The sequence below is a fragment of the Hemicordylus capensis genome, chromosome 3, assembly GCF_027244095.1.
Source record: "Hemicordylus capensis ecotype Gifberg chromosome 3, rHemCap1.1.pri, whole genome shotgun sequence".
Classification (NCBI taxonomy): Eukaryota; Metazoa; Chordata; class Lepidosauria; order Squamata; family Cordylidae; genus Hemicordylus; species Hemicordylus capensis.
The window spans coordinates 104,636,183-104,653,914 of NC_069659.1; the positions used below are offsets into that span (position 1 = coordinate 104,636,183).

General features: G+C 41.0%; 1 protein-coding gene across 17 annotated transcripts in view; it reads left to right on the plus strand.

Moving 5' to 3' along the window:
* The window catches only part of DMD (dystrophin), a 1,901,967-nt gene that overhangs the window by 521,481 nt on the left and 1,362,754 nt on the right, over positions 1 to 17,732 (plus strand). Inside the window, exon 1 of one of the 17 annotated variants that reach the window (XM_053308501.1) lies at positions 4,085 to 4,198. The exons of the other annotated variants lie outside the window; for them this stretch is intronic. Coding sequence (XP_053164476.1) covers positions 4,109 to 4,198 — 90 coding nt within the window. The 5' untranslated portion in view covers positions 4,085 to 4,108. Of the gene's footprint in view, positions 1 to 4,084; positions 4,199 to 17,732 lie in introns of those variants that run through there. 17 annotated transcript variants of the gene reach the window in all.

Here is a 17,732-nt window from a genome sequence, read left to right on the forward strand (position 1 = left end):
TTACATATATTGCATAGCCACCAAATGGTGCAGCAGGGAACTGGCTTGACTAACAAGCCAGAGGTTGCCGGTTCAAATCCCCGCTGGTATGTTTCCAAGACTATGGGGAACACCTATATAGGGCAGCAGCGATATAGGAAGATGCTGAAAGGCATCGTCTCATACTACGTGGGAGATGGCAATGGTAAACCCCTCCTGTGTTCTACCAAAGACAACCACAAGGCTCTGGGGTCGCCAGGAGTCGACACTGACTCAATGGCACATTTTACCTTACCTTTACATATATTGCATAGCATTCAAAGACAAATGAAGAAGACACTTCCTGGAGAACAAGAGCAAGTGATCATTTGGTTTCTATGTTGCCACGAGTTAATAGTTGAATTCTTATATTCCATTTAATATTGGTGTGGCTGTTTCCTCACATGTCCTCATTCCCCACCTTTTGCATATATATTGCCAGACAGTCCCGGCTTGTCACTTACACTGTGTGCACTTGAAATTTGCCTTCTTCTATTTGCTAATATCTGCGTTCTACATATTACAATAGAATTATTGCTGGATTGTAAAACAGACCATTGGATAGTAAGAATCTGTGAAATTAGTTTTTATTCCTTGCTGAAATTATTTGTGGGATATGTGAGCTATTTGGGGGCAGACAACCACCTTCTATTTTCTTTTGCTATGAAAACCAAATGCTATGGGCTGTTATTGTAACTCCTAATTGGATACAACTTTCAGGCATGGTAGACCTTTCTTAGAGTTGATGTAGATCCTTCTTAGGCACTTCCTAAATCCTGGCACTTCCTTCCATGCAGAAGTGCCAGGATTTCAGAGAAGCAGGCAACCCCCACCCCAAACACACACTTTTCACCTTTTTGCTTTAAATATATACATCCACATGAAATCCACAATATTCCACCTCCCTTGGCAAGCAGTACTCTCCCAATGCTTCTCTAAAGTACAGCTCACAGAAGGGTGGAGTTTTGACTCAGACACCATGTAATATACAGTTTCCTGCTCTCTATCACTGTGATTGGAAAGGAAATGAACCAATTACAGCATGCTTGAAGCAGATGCAAACCTGAAGCATTGAAGCAGATATATCAATCATATCACTGCTCTCGCCCCGTCCCAATGTTTTCCATTTATATGATGCATCACCAGATTTGACAACAAGTAAGTTTTGTGACATCAGCAGTAATGCAGAAAAGCATGTAAATGGCCACTCAATAATTGGATGGAATTAAATACAGACAGATTCAGTACAGACAATATTGTATTAGGTAGTGCCAATATTAGTGCATCAAAAGTGTTATAATGCAAAAAACTGCCAACATGGGTTGTATCAAGTCAGATCCTATTATTGTTCCAATCTGATGCACAGCCCTAGCACATATATCAAAACTATGTATTCATTTGTAGTAACTGTATGACAGGCCTTTGGCACTGCCATCCACTTGAATCTGAAAAATTCCAATAGATAGCCTTTAACAATCTTCTGTTGTAAGCCGCCCAGAGAACAATTTGTTATGGGGTGTCTAACAAATAAAGATGATGATGATGATGATGATGATTGAAGCTGCCTTACTCCTTTTTTTTCATTTTTTCATTTTAACTGGGGAGAAAGCAGTATTTTTGTTCACTAAGAACCCTCTCCTTAATGTCATAGCTGAAAATACATTTCCCTTCTCTCATGCTTAACTTATATGCTCCTTTGATTATTTCAGACTTTTATTGTACAAGTTTAGTCTATAGCCTGCTAAGGTCAAAAGGAGAGGTAGATAACAGCAGATTTTGAGACCAATTCCTCTCTTTCTGATGCTAGCTTTAAGCTTAGGAGTGCTGAGTTATGAAGGATTGACAGGCACCTATACAAAGTGGGGATGCTTATGAAATTCTTCCCATTTGAATTTCTCCCCAGACTCTGGAGGTTCTGAACTATTTAATCTTGTTTACAGGAAGATACAGCATTATCTTTTGATTTCTAGACTTGTTCAGAGGGCTGTATACTCTTCACAGTCTGGTGTAATTTTAGTTTCCTTTTGCCTCCCCACCTCTTTACAAATGACTGGCTGCTGACATCATGACTAATGGAGTGTAAACAGCAGCTTCAGGCAATCAGCAGGACAAGCCCTACAGCTCTGTGTATTCTCTCTCACACATTTTTGTGCAGCATTGCAAGCAACACTTCTCCTTGAGTGCTCGCCTGCACTCCCAAAGCCTCTTTTGCAGTGGAAGCCCTTAGTGGTGCAAAGCTACTTGGGAAACAGTAAAGCACCCAACCTCAGTTCCTTGCATAGTTAAAGAGGCTCGAGTTCCAAGCAAAGCAAGCCAGTGGTCTTAAACCAAAGATTATTCCTGAGAGTTCGAACAGCCCCAGCTTATTAGGCAATCATGCTCAGGCAACTAATTAGATTTGGCACAAAACAGCCAATTTGTTCTGGGATCCCACTGAACAGCAACAGCCCCATTCAAATGCTTCTCCTAGAGCCTATGATGGAACATTTACTTTTATATTTCCATGTTCTATTCCTGTTCTATTTCTAAGTTTCCTACCTTTTTAGACTTTACAGAGGGGGGAATCCTATCCCCTGCTAACTGAGCAAAGAGGTACCGTTTTAAAGTGGCGATTCTCTTTATTTAGCAAGAGCAACTGGCTCTATCCAACCCCTGCACAGCATCCCAGTGGCTGTTGCTGGTGTCTTTCTAATGTTTCTTTTTAGACTGTGAGCCCTTTGGGGACAGGGTGCCATTTAAGTTATTTATTTATTTATTTATTTATTTATTTATTTATTTATTTATTTCTGTAAACCGCTTTGGGAACTTTGGTTGAAAAGTGGTATATAAGTATTTGTTGTATTGTATTCTATTATTGTATAAAAAGCCTTTGTCCTTGATCCTCAGTGATGTAGTTTGTGTTGTGGGAGATGGGTGGCACTAACTGCCCTCTATCATCCAGAAGCCTTCATGCTCAACTGTCTGTAGTGTTTTTAAACTCTTTCCCCTCTAGTTGAATCACTAGACTGAGGAATCCATAAATTGGAACTCTGGATTGCAGACGCTAGACCCATTTATGCTGAAGTCTCTTTCCTTGTGTGGACTTGATGTGGGGAGACCTGCACAAGGCTGTGTTGGGCATTCTTGGAACTAAGAGTCCTTGGTCATTCTCCTGCACCTGACTGCCTGAGGGCCTTTGCTAGCTCTGAGCACTGCCATGACTCTTCTGACTAGAGTGTACAAAGTGCACTTCCTCAGTTTGTTTTAAATACAGTGAATTAACTCATCCACATGGTCAATGGCCATTACCGAAACAGCTGTAGTTCTGCCTTGGTACAAGCAGATAAGTTATATTTATATACTGCCTGTAATTGCATCTCTCGGCGGTGCACGCAGTTTAACACACAACAAATATAAAACAGAATAAAAACAAAAACATTTGACAGAATGAAAAGTTAAATCAATTAAGTTTAAAATCAATTTAAGCTGAAATCCTGAAAAAACAGGTGTGCCTTGAGGGTGTCTAGCAGGTGGCTAGCAGGCCTAGCACATTGGTCATGACAGCCTCTGTTTGGGAATCAAAAAGAAGCAGAATTGTTCTGTGCTTATTGTGTGGAAAAATCTAAAACCTGAGCCATTTTTGGAAGGGCGGTATATAAATCAAATAAATAAATATTAAAACAGAAATTCTAGAGTCCTGGGTTTTATTTTCCACTTTAATGTAAATTCACTGATAACTCCTTTGGGCGATAGGTTTCCTGGTCCAGAATAATAGGATTACTGTCTAGAAAAAAGAAAAATTTCTTTCTGTTGCAGAATGTATTGATGATGATCTGGGAAAGGCTAGAAGGAGTGCATTTCTTCTTCATTCACTCAATAGCAGCTTTTTTGTGTGTTTTTAAAGAACAGTGGTATTGGATATATGATATTAATTGAAGGAAAGTTGAATACATGTAGCAGCCTTGAATCAATTATCTCAGATCATGCACAGCTGATGTGCAAACAAGATTGGATAGCCCAATGTCATGTGTTGATGGTGAACTGAGATGAAGAAAATCAATTATATGCTTCAAACCTAACATCAGATATTCTGCATCATGTGTTAAAGTACATGGCTTCTTTCCCCTTCTTCCTACTAACAGATCTTCTTTACTGCAATTTCATAAACATTGATTCATTTCTGCATTTGGCATTGATTCAGGTGAGGAGATTTTAAAATGCTGTTTGAAAATGCTCTAAATGAACCTGAACCAGGATCTGCAGCTTTCACAGAACATTCTAAATTGTTTATTGCTTGGTGGTATTAGTGGTAGTTCTACTCTTTTTGTGTTTCTTTGTGTAATATAGATGGAAGCTGTGATGTTGTGGTGCTGTAATATTACAGTGCTTTTTAGTTGGCACTCTTTGCAAAGAAGGGACCCAACTTCAAGGTCTTTAAGAACGAGATTGTCTTGTCTTGTCTTGTCTGACAACTGTGAAGTATGGAGCACTTATTCCTGGGAGCACCGTAAAGTGTTATCGTCATCCAAGGATAAAGTACAGTGTGTGATTATTTTTGGCTTTGCCACCAGAGTTTAATCATACTGCCTTGAATGTTGTGAGTATCGATCGTAACAATTACAAGCAATTGCAGTTGTGTTAAGAAGCTGCATAGATGATTTTGAAAAGGCTTGGTTTACATGAGTTTGAACACCACAGATTATGAAAGGCGTTGCAATGAATTCAAAGGCAGTCAATTACTACTTGCCAAAACTCTTGAGACACAGCTGTTCCAAAATGTGTGTGATCCTAAAGAGGGAGGGCAGAAGAGTAGTTGCTTGAATTTATAGCAAGTCTATTACTCAAAAGCGTTCCCCAAAGAATTTAAAGTACTTGGCTATGACATTAAAAACCCTACATATTTTATTTTTATTTTTATTATACATAAATTTGAACTAATTAAAACTATAAAAAGATGGGAGGCCTTTAAAGTGGTAACCCACAATTCCAATGTAAAGGACTTTTTGTGCTGAAACACTTGCCTTTTCATCTCTTCTGCTGCTTTTTTATTATCTGTATCAAAGAAAATTAAATTGCTCATGTGATCAAAAAGATTGTTCTGATTGATGTTATGCCATGTTCCAGCACAATACATTTGCCTCATCATAGGCTGGCAATTTCTTAGTTAATAAAGGGAACTACCAAGTAATAATTTTGGTGAGTGGCTGTTATAGTTAGAATTCCCAAGTGATTACTTGTAGATTAGGACTTGTTCAAGCTCACATTGAAGAAGTAGCATTTGAATTAGGGTAACATGGATCCAAATAATTTAACACGTGTGTGTGTGTGTGTGTGTGTGTGTGTGTGTGTGTGTGTATGTAAGCTTTGTGATTGCTCAGTTTGGAACCCCCATGCTTTTACATTTGCAGTAGTGTGCTTAGAAATGCATGTAGGTTTATTGCCTAGTTGATAGTACTATTGTGTAAGTGAAATACTCTGTAGGACCATTTTTTCTGAATAAAATTAGTGACTAGCACCCTAATGAGTGAAACACCAGTGCTCTGGGATATGCTCCAGTGCTGCTGTGGACAAAATTGACTAATGCAGCTCCACTACTCATGGTGGGGGGATATTGACCTCCCCTTCTTCCAGAAGGCCTCTGTGTCACCCCAAAATAGGTCTCTGAGGGCTGTGCAACCCTTAGGGACATATTTTAGGGTGGCACAGAGGGCTGCCTGTTCATGTTTTTATTTCTCTTTTAGAAAATACACACTCAGTATTCTTGCATTTTAATAGAGAATGTGTGGCCAAATTGTGGTCACTAGTGCAAAGGGGAATATGAATTGTGATTAGAGTGGTTAGCTTCACCTTAATGCAATCAGCAAACTGCTGGCCACTTGTTGAATTGTCATACCTAGAGTCCTATCTCCTTTGTGTTTTGTTTGTCACTGCCTCACTCATGCAGGTCACATAGCCCTTTCCTTAGAGTATTAACATATACCCCCTCTCCCAATACTTTGTCATTCAGGAAGCTCCTATTCAGAAGCATATATTGTTTTTGTTGTCATCCCTATAATTGCCCTGAATTCTCTGAGCTTAATATACTTCCAGAAGTGGGCTTGCAGATGAATGCTTTGCCCAAGATGGCCTTCAAATCCCCATCTACCTTTGTGCATGGTGTGCTTGGGCAGCCTTGAAAGTCCTTCCAGCCCAGTAATGATCTTACTATGCCGTGGAGCTGAATCTGTAGTTTCTCAACGATAGGACTCCTGTCGACAACCTTGGAGAAGCTGCTGTCAGTTGGTGTAGATAATACTGAGCTAGATGGACCAATGGTCTCACATGGTATAAGGCAGCTTCCTATGTTCCTTAATTTCTTTTTCTTGAAAAACAGCCATTGGTTGTCCCATGGTTCACAGGAGCCACGTAATGGTGCAGCGGGGAAGTAACTTGCCCAGGGAGCAAGAGGTTGCTGGTTTGAATCCCCTCTGGTATGTTTCCCAGACTATGCCTGACTTATATCAAGCAGCAGCAATATAGGAAGATGCTGAAAGGCATCATCTCATACTGTGTGAGAGATGGCAGTGATAAACCCCTCCTGTATTCTACCAATGAAAGCTACATGGCTCTTTGATCTCCAGGAGTTGATAACAACTCAACGGCACAACTTTACTTTACCCATGGTTCTCAGCAAAGCTTACAGTTGTGAAACTGAGGGAACTTTCAAAAGCACTATGTGATATGGCATGGGTTAAAAGCAGGGAGAAGTCTATTATTCAAAAGAAAAATATCAAAATCTCAGTGAGGATGTCCAAAAATTCAGGTATTCCTGAAGTAGTGCTTTTAGGGATGTGCAGAATGTTTCGAGTGTGAAACGTCCTGGCTCAAAATGAACCGTTTCAAGCTTAAAAAGGGAATTCCCTTCAAATGAAGGGTCTGTTTCGAGCTCAAATAACCCTGTTCTGATTCAGAATGTTTTGAGTGTTCTAAGCGCCAGGAAGCCTGTGAGGGTGGCGAGTCCCTTTAAAAATCAGTACTTGGTTACCGCTCATACCTGCTAGCCCCCGCTGATCATGCAAATGGCTGCTGCACATGTGCAGAGGCCAGAAGAGCATCTCAGATGGGGCAGCCTCAGCGCGAGATGCCGAGTAGGGCACTGTTGTTCGCGTGGGCTGGCAGGTGCAAGTAGTAACCAAATAATGACATTTAAAGATACCTCCTGCTGCTCCTCGCTGCCCACCCTGACACTACCCTCACAGTCCAAAATGATGCTCAGAACACTCAATATGTTCTGAGCTCATACTGTCGGAACAACCAGCTCAACCAGTTGTTCTGATGGAACATTCTGGGCATTTGTGTTCTGTTCCGAGCTTGGAACAGAATACAAATCCTCTTCCAGGCACATCCTTAAGCTCTTAGGGTCCTGGTAAAAGGTAAAGTGTGCCATCAAGTTGATTTTGATTCCTGGCATCCACAGGACCCTGTGGTTTTCTTTTGGTAGAATACAGGAGGGGTTTATCATTGCCTTCTCCCGTGCAGTATGAGATGCCTTTCAGCATCTTCCTATATTGCTGCTGCCCAATATAGTACCAGCGGGGATTCAAACCGGCAACCTTGTGCTTGTTAGTCAAGCATTTCCCTGCTGCGCCACTTAAGGTGACTAGGGTCCTGGCCAATATTGCATTTCTTGCCATTTAAGCAAAGTACTGCACAAGGATTTTATTTTAATTTAAAATAACTTCAGTGAAGCTTATCAACAAAAATAGTTATTTGATGAATTATCTGGAGCCATGGAAGTCAGTAGAAATATGGCATTTGACATTAATAGCATTTGCAATTGCAGGTATGGGACTTGTTTCTAATCTATTTTACTGAAATCCTTTGCTAGACATAGAATGGAGACTGCTGATCTTGGTATATTCTGGCTTTTAGGACAGAGTTTTGTTGCTCTTATCCTTTTCCTACTTTCTTTTGCTCTTTTTTTTTGCCCTGTACCTTATGCAGCTCATTTGCCATTTTTACAAACCATAGAGATCCATCAAATGAATTAGGTGCTCCTGCCAATGTGACTAATGCTATCAATTTATGCTTCATCACACTTTTCCTTTGATGCCTAATGGTGTGGGCAGGATCCTTATCTCATGTTAGTGTAAATCACTAGTAAAAATGCACAGTTCAGCTTGAAGGATTGGTATTGACATGACGAATATGCTTTTTCCAATAAGATACAAATGCTAGAAATAACAAAATGAAATGAAATCACCACAATAATTTTGGAAACAAAACCAAACTAAAAGCCTGCCAGTCACCAAACAGGACAGATATCATTTAACCTGCATTTAAAAATAAGTTCCCGGTATTCACAAGACTGCCGTGAATGAGATACATGAGTTAATTTCTACTGGTAGAAATAAGGGAGTTTGAAGTTATGGTACTGTTATTTATATTAAAATATATATAAGATAACTGTGTAGGAGCTCTCAAAGTATGGCCCTGAATGTATCAACAAAACCACCACCTTCTTCTTCTTCTAGAAAATTTAGATGTATTATTGTTGTCATTGCCCATGAGTAACACACATTCCTTTTTTCTGTCTCATCTGGACAAATGTTTTTCAGGTTTTTCTAGTGCTTTAAGCAGTGTCTGGGGAAAACCAAAACTAGTTTATAAGAATATAGGTAGTACTGCTGTAAAAGACAAACACACACACCTCTCCACTCCCTCTCCAACAGTCAGGGCAATTTTGGAGCTGGTTTTAGAGGGTTTAAAAAATATGGAATCATGAACACTTATTCACATAGCCAATATGTAGACCTTTAAACAGTGAGAAGTTAGCTGTACAAGGCTACCTTCACCTCATATCAGTGCCCTGCGATTGTAAATGTTGTCTTACTTTATCTGCTCAAAGTGGCAAACTAATAAAACCACAAATAATGGCTTTACACTTACAAGTGAGTAGATCCTGTGCGTGTGTAAGAACCTATTGGAAAGCGAAGTTCTCCTGGAAGATATCTGTCTGTCTAGGACTCTCTTGTTGCTTAACAGCAGCACCCCATGGATCACTGAGCTATTTGCTGTCGCCCATGCCTTGGCAAAAAGTTGTCTTGAAATCCTGTTGGCTTCTTCTTGCCCACAGAGGAATTTAGAGTCTCCGTAGAAAGCAAGGTTAGTCTCACAAATAGGCAGCTAATTTTTTTTTTCCAGTTGTAACATACAACTTTTTCCTCCGGAGAGGCAAACTTGGACACCTGCTTCAGGAGTTCCAGGAGAAATTTGTTCAAGGGTAGGGGCATGGTTGCAAATCTATTCTTTCAAGCACACTGATACTCTAGATCAGGGTTTCTCAACGTGTGGGTCCCCAGATGTTATGGGAGTTGAAGTCCAATTACATCTGGGGACCCACACGTTGAGAATCCCTGCTCTAGATCCAAGGCAGTTTTAGTAAAAGCGACCAGACACAGATGGCTGAAGGAAAAAGCTGGGGTGTCTCCTGAAGAGAGAGTTTTCCCAAGTAAGAAAGAGGGGTAGATGGGTTCCCAGGTTGATTTCTAAAGAGGGTCAAAGAGGCTTGATATGTGGGATAGTAGAAGCCAGAACAGATTATAGATAGATAGATAGATATGGAATTGGCCTGCCCAGAATTGTCCTAGGTGCTCAGGTGCCTGGCCAAGCTATCTCTATTCTGATTTGGTTCCTGCCATCAAAGCAAGTCACTTCAAGAAGGCACTAGCATCTGCCTACATGAGAGTCACAAAATAAGATATTTTACACCAAAATGGGGCTGTTTGGGGGAACAAGAAGCTGTGAGATTTTAAAAGTTTGAGTTATGTTGCAGTACTTGAGGTTTGTTATAGTATTTGTGGTACTACAATCAGACTTCATGATTCAAATATATGCTCTGTTCACTGCTCCTATAACTCCACTGATATTGGCTGTTAATTTTAATATAATAACTAAAATACTTGCCATACTGAAGTTATAACAAGTCCTCCGCTGACACTGTTGGCTCTCTTTGTTCTCTCATTTTCCTTTAGTGGAGATATGCCATTGCATAGTGCAGTGACAGAACTAGGGTAATTATAAATTCTTCCCGATTTGTTTTGCTTATCCCTTATAGTGTGCTAACACTTCTCAATTTGTTTAGCATATTCCAAAGGAGGAGAAATATGGTGCGTAAACACGGTAGTGAAATAGGTGATGAATATATTCATTGCAAAGTAAACAGAAACATATCGAACTACATCTGTTTAATATTTATTGTATATATTCATGTATGTGTAATAGACCTTTACTCAACAATTCTATTATCCATTTGAATTTATTCAATTTCTCACTGGATAGAGAATCTGAGTTGTACAGGTCACCAGGTGACCTGAAAAAGTTATATAATGTAAAGATCTCTGTAGCACATAAAAATCAGATAAATCTTTGTGCTCAGGGTCTAAGTGTCATGAACAATTAGAGCCTGAAGATTCTCAGGATGAGATGGTTATGGACTCTGACCCTGACACGGATGACTCGCTGGGTGATGTGGGATTTGAGGGATCTCCATCTCCAACATCAGAAACCCCTGTACCTGATGACCTTTGACAATCCCTTACCCCTGTCCTCTAACTCAGATGAAGCAGAGACACCTCAATCCCCACCAGCAGCTCCACAGCTCCACCATAGCCAGTACCTGGGAAATGGAGCAGGCCCTTTAAGACCTGCAAGATTCCAGGCTCAGGCTGAGCTGCATTTCTGATTCTCTGCTTAAGGATTCAGTTTGCCTGCACCTTTTGCTGAAGCAACTTAGTTGTGGGCATGCTATGGTTCCTAGTTTCTTGGATTTGTGTTTTTGTGACTTCTCACCTCCTGTTGTGTTTGACTCCGTCTTGGTTCAGCCATGTTGGACTGATTCCCTGGCTTTTGACCTCCTGCTTGTATTTTACCCTGGATTAGTTCTGCCCCTGAAAGGTGCTTCTTGCCTCCACATTGCCTGGTGGGCTGACTCGTTACGCACCTGTCCCAGGTGCATAATTGGTGCAGACATGACACCAATGAATCATTGTGGGAAATCAGCATAAAACTGTTTAAATAAATAATAAAGCAACGTGTTTCATGCGTATAAAGGGGAACTATTTTGCAGTGGTTCAGGTCCTTCCTTAGTGGGGACTTTCAGTCGATGTGTATTGGTGGTGAGTGCTCTGTCCTGTGGCCACTCCTTTGTGGAGTGCCTCAGGGCTCAGTTCTTGCACCCATTCTTTTTAACATCTACATGAAACTGCTGAGGCCGGTCATCCGCTGGTTTGGGGTGAGATTCCATCAATAGGCTGATGATATTCAGCTGTATATTGCCACCCCGGGCCATTCCGGAGGTGCCATTTCTGTGACTGACCAGTGTCTGGAGGCTGTCACGATCTGGATGGGTCAAAACAAGCTCTGACTTAATCCCTCTAAGACTGCGTTGCTTTTGCTTACTTCTCGATCTGGCCAATTGCCAAGTCTGAGGCTCTTCCTGGATGGGGTTGCGCTGCCCCTGAAGGAAATGGTCTGCGACTTGGGGGTCCTCTTGGAATCTCGGCTCCTGCTTGAGCAGCATGTGGAGGTTGTGGCCAGAGGTGCCTTTGCCCAGCTTCAGCTGGTCTGCAAGTTGCAGCCCTATCTCAACCGGCAGGCCCTGGCAATGGTAACTCATGCCCTCATTGAACTACTATAATGCGCTCTACCTGAGGTTGCCTTTAAAGATGACCTGGAAGCTTCAGTTGGTCCAGAATGTGACGGCCCGCCTGCTTATGGGCGCTCGATGATATGATAGTGTGACACCTCTTCTGCAGTCACTGCACTGGTTACCTATTTGCTTCCGTGTCCAATTCAAGGTGCTGGTTCTTACTTTTAAACCCCTCAGAGCTTAGCGCCTGTTTACCTTCAGGACCGCCTTTCCCAGCCAGTCCTGTCCCGTCCTGTGAGATCTTTTCAGGTTGCCCTTTTTTCGGTCCCTGGTCTCAGAGAGATCCATAGTACTAGGGCCCATGGCAGGGATTTTTCTGTGGCCGCCCCTTCACTTTGGAATTCTCTTCCCACCTCAACCCACCCCATCAGATTTGGTCCGCCTCCTCCCTTTCAGTCTTTCAGACTTATTTAAGAAATTTCTTTTCTGCCAGGCATTTAACCTTTAACTGGCTTTTTTGTTAAAAAAAAATAAAAAATCTCAGATGCTTTTCTTGCTTTGTACTCTGCCCCAAGTCTGTGGGTTGGGCAGTATATTACATCATTAAATAAATACATAAATAAATTTAGCACCCCTGCTAACTTGGCAAAGAGGCACCTTTTAACATGGTGATTCTCTTTATTTAGCAGGGGGAGAGTAACTGGCCCTATCCACCCCCAGCACAGTACCTCCAGTGACTGTTGCTGATGTCTATCTTATGTTTCTTTTTAGATTGTGAGCCCTTCAGGGACAGGGTTCCATCTTATTTGTTTGTTATTTCTCTGTGTGAACCGCCCTGAGCCATTTTTGGAAGGGCGGTACAGAAATCGAATGAATGAATGAATGAATAAAGGGGCTTTGGGTGTGTGTGACAACACCTCCCCTCCACCCACTAGATGATAGCAGGTATGGCAAACAGCCTTTGAACCTGTGTCTGAGGGGAGTTTCAAAAGCAGTTTGTGACATGGCATTAGTCTGCTGCTCAGAGAAACAAAGTTAACAATCTGATTAGTGATCTAATAGCTCTTGGAGCCTCCTCTTTATTGCTGATTGTATTGGTTTGCTTTTATATATTCATTTATTTTATCTGATCTGAATGGATGAATAGCAGACTTGTCGAGCACAAGTCTATTACACATATATTAATATATAATAGCTACTTCCGGACTAGTGTTGTGGTAGCATATACGAGAGGATACATACCTTCAGGCAACTCAGAGCACAATCTCATCTCTGTCCTGGAGAAGGTCTTCCATTATTTATTTATTTTTATTTATTTGATTTATATACCGCCCCTCCAAAATGGCTCAGGGCGGTTTACAACAAATAAAAACAATTACAATCAGTTTAACAGTTAAAATCATTTAAACATTAAAAACATTAACCTTTAAATCATTTAAAACCAGCATTAAAAATTTAAACCATACATCTAATTAAAAGCCTGGGTGAATAAATGTGTCTTCAGTGCCTTTCTAAAAGTTGCCAGAGATGGGGAGGCTCTTATTTCAACGGGCAGCACATTCCAGATTCCAGGGGCAGCAACAGAGAAGGCCTGTTCCTGCTTAGCTGCCAAATAGGTTCCATTAGTGCTTGCGCAACATGGCAATGCTCTGCAATATTATGCAACCACTAATGAAAGAACTTCTCCAGGTCAGAGATGAGATTGTGCAAGGGGTTGTCAACATCTTCCATTAGTGCACAATCTGGTCTGGAACAGAGGTTCCTTTCTTTCTGCAATGTCATTACGTGATGTCTTTTTTACTAGAATGACTGTTTTCCACTAGCACACTAGTTTGGATATAGGCCTGTGTCTCTCAGTGAGAGTTTTCATAAAAGTAACTCTTTTCAATCCAAGCTAGGAATGAGATAGAAACCAACTGTGCACCTATATAAAATGCAGACTTTTGCATACACCTATTAGAATGGGCTGTCAGGAATCTAGAATAAATGATGTCATCTTTGCTAAATCTGATGGAATAATTTTATAGAATGTGTTAACCATTTCATGCATCATTACAGGGCTTTTTTAGGCTGTGTATATGAGGATTTAACCAGATGCATTGCAGTTCGGAATCAACAGCCCTTTCTGCATTTACTGGGCTCGTTCAAACCATACAGCTTGGCAGCACATATGAATAAGAAAGGGTATGCTGAACATGTGCCCATCAGGATGTCAACCATGGACATCCCAGTACCCTCCTGTTGCATCACTTAATCTTTTGAGGTGGGATACTATTCTTCCAAATGGCCCTAAACATGCCCATCAAATACTTGTCTCAACAAGTATTCAGAGTGTGTGGTTGGGGACCATTAGGGTGAACAGCCACCATATACAACTAAGGAATACTCTGAGAGAATGTCAGGATATCTATTCATGAGTGCAACTGGGTTGTACCATTTGCTCGCTGTTTAGCACTTTTTACTTCTCCAGGTGGTGAAAGTTCTAGGAGCAAACCTACAGGATTTCGTTGTTTTGGGATGGAGCAGAACATTTGACACATATCTTTGCTCTCGAAATAAGCAAATAGTATTCTAAAAACAGGTAAAATGTCCGCTAATTCTGCATCAGGTTCCTCAAGAGTACAAGTTTTAGCCAACTAGCTAAAAACACCCAACCTCTCAATTGTGTGTATGTCTGTTAAATTCAAACTATTATTCTGCTCCTCCCACTAGTTAACAGGTGTCATCTTCCAAAAGGAGGGGGAGAGAGATTTCTAACAATCAAGGAACATTCGTAATGTTGTGTTAAGTGCATGACCACCCATTAGTTGCTCAGTGATAGGCCAATTCCCAGTAATCAGTACAGCCAAACTTATAACAATATCATGTTTCTGAAGTCATCAGCTTTTAATCTAATATTGTTCTTATTAAAAATAGAACATACTGAAACTGGAAAAGATCTAGTTTGTAATATCATTTTCTTCTAGTACAACAGTATTAAATGTGCTATTAAGATGGATTGTCTAATTAAAATGAATGCAAGTTCGACTGAATACGTTTCTTAATTATGCCAAATAGAAGCAGTTTAACTTTTAACTTCAGAGGCTTAATTGAATAGTAACGGGCATATAAATGAATATGACTAGTTTCTCTTTAATTTCAGGGAAAGAAAATTAATTCTGTTTCAAACACAGTTTCATTTATTCTACAGATACAGGGCACCATTAGAAGGTGAGGAGAGAAATATAGAGTACTTCATTTCCATAGTATGAAAAAATCGGGATGGTCCAGAATTAGGTTGCTTTTAAAATAGGGGTGTGAATGATATGGATTTTGTGTTTTGTTTCGAACTCAAAACAAAACACAAAATGCTAGAAACATTTCAAGAAACAGTGGCAGAGCTGGCTGTTTCAACAAAACAGACTAGAAATATTTTGAGTATTTCAGCCATAGGGAACAATGGGGAACTTGAAGCATGCCATGGGTTGGATGGTAGGGCATGATGGGCTCTACCTAGGGGCGTAACTATAATAGGGCAAGTGGAGACAGTTATCTGGGGCCCCCCACTGCCTTGGGGGGCCCCTAGAGGCAAGTCAGATGACTGACTCCCCCAGCTGCACACCCGCCTGGGCTTCCTTCAGTTGTATTCATCCTCCAAAACTGATGTGAGTGTTAAGAGCTGGAGCTACCAGAACAGCATGTCTTTCTCTAGTACCATTAAATGACTTGCATCATCCACAATTTACAAAACCTTTTAAAAAATAATTTAGGATGATGTTCTATTGTGGCGCGCGCGCGCACACACACACACACACACATATCTATATAAATTTTACTATGCTTTTTGTTACCACTATTCAGCCTCATTTAAGATTTCTATACTTCATGAGCTGAGCTTCAGTAAGGGGGTGGCATTTTAAAATCTTGTCTCTGGGCCCACTCCAACCTTGCTATGCCTCTATGCCCCTGATGTTACCTACCATCCAACCTACCACCCAACCCACCCCGATCTTATAGGGAAAGGTTAAAAAATGAGAATTACCTCCTTGTCCATTTCTTTTGTGGGCAGGGTGGTAAATAGCACCCATCATGCCCTATCACACAACCCACTTTGATATACAAGCGGAATGCACAATTTTGCAACTCTGCCTTGAAAAACACTGCAGAAGCACACAGTAAAAGGGAATTTGTCCCTCCTGTTACAGAACACACATTTAAAAGACAGTCCAAAAATGGCCAAAAAAGAATCACTGACCCAGAATCCACTGCCAGTCATGGTGCCTGCACTGTAGTAACATCATTGGCACAAGTTGCTCTTTCTCTCACAATTATGGCTCCTTACATTCCTAGCATTGCAACAGCTGCCACAGCAGCACCCTTAGCAGCAAGCATAGCCATATGCTCAACTAGAGCTATTTCAGCCACATTTTAACTGAGTACACTTTGCAATGCAGATTGCAGAGCAGACCAGAGCAGTGAGTGAAGCACAGTTAGTCTCAAGGCAAGATGTGGAACTCATCACAGCAATCAACAAGAAATATTACACATACACACTGTCCATTTCTCACCACAACACTATCTCACAAACAAAACAAACCACAACTCAATAAAGTCAGGCAGGCATCACTATTCCAGGCAGGCAGGCTTCCCCTTTGTCAGTCTGAGGTCCAGCAAAACAGATAGTCATAGCAGCAATAGCACAAAAGGCATATTATATTCAGTGCTGAGAAAAGAAAACCACAAAAGTCAAACCTTTCTTGATTCCTCTCTCTGCCTCCCAGTCCCTTTGAATACATTTTGAAATTCCCTCCTTTTTGTTCCTGCTTTGTTAGATCCAGCACAACCAGATAGTTTTAGCAGCAATATCACAGCATTATACTCAGTGCTGAGAAAAGAAAACCACAAAATCAAACCTTGCTTGATTCCTTCCTCCTCCTCCTGATGTAAAGGCTCTCCTTTCTCTGCCTTCCAGAATACATTTTGAAATTCTCTCCTTTTTTGTTCCCTCTTTGTCAATCTGAGATCAAGCAGAACCAGATAGTTATAGCAGCATTAGTACAGCATTATACTCAGTGCTAAGAAATGAAAATCAAAACTTCCTTGAGTCCTTCCTCCTCTCCTGATGTAAGGGCTCTCTTTTCTCTGCCTCCCAGTCCCTTTGAATACATTTTGAAATTCCCTTCTTTTTGTTCACCCTTTGTCAATCTGAGATCTAGCAAAACCAGATCGTTATAGCAGCAATAGCACCGCATATTAGTGCTGAGAAAGAAAAACACAAAATCAAACCAATCTTCCTTCTGTCCTGATGTATCCTTCAAGAGAGGCATGAAGGATCTCTGACTCCCAATCCCTTTGAACACATGTTGAAATTCCCCCTAAAGGTGTCCTTCCCTCCCCCCACTCCCCAGGCAACTGGGGCATAGTTGCCCATGACTACATTTGATTTGGATGCTAACAAGCCAACCAAGAAGCAAGGAGATCATAAGCCAATCGGAAGCCAGTGCCATAAAACCAATCAGAAAGAGGAAAATAGCCTGCCCAAATGGCACTTGAAACATTTTGAGTTGAAATGGAGATGTTCCATTTTGAGCTCAAAACAGGCCCTTTATTTTAGGGGTCTGTTTTGAACACAACCTCAAAATACTCAAACTGCCTGTTTTGGGCACAAAACATTTTGCACATCCCATTAAAAAGTAGTAGTAGAAGAAGAAGACCACAATATATGTACCTACCCCCTACCCCAAGATTCCAAAGAAGTTTACTGTTGAATTCACAGAAATATGTCATCCAATGTTCATTGGCCCATGCTGCCCAAATGAGTGTTGCATGTAAACTGTACTTTCAAATTATGAATAATTTTATCAATGACATAATCAGCTAATGCCCTAGTAATCTGAAATCTGGTTTCAAAAATACATTGGGGCCATTTACACGATCTTGGGGGGCAGGGGCTTAGGCTGGTCCAACTCACCTTCCAAACGACTGCAGAAATAGTGCTGGGAGAGCAGAGCATACTCCCAGGTGATACATGCTGTGCCATGCAGCATGGAGCTCCGGAGGCTGGGATGATGCATCCCAGCATCTGGATATCCCACAATGCACTGCATCATGAGCATGGAGTATTGAC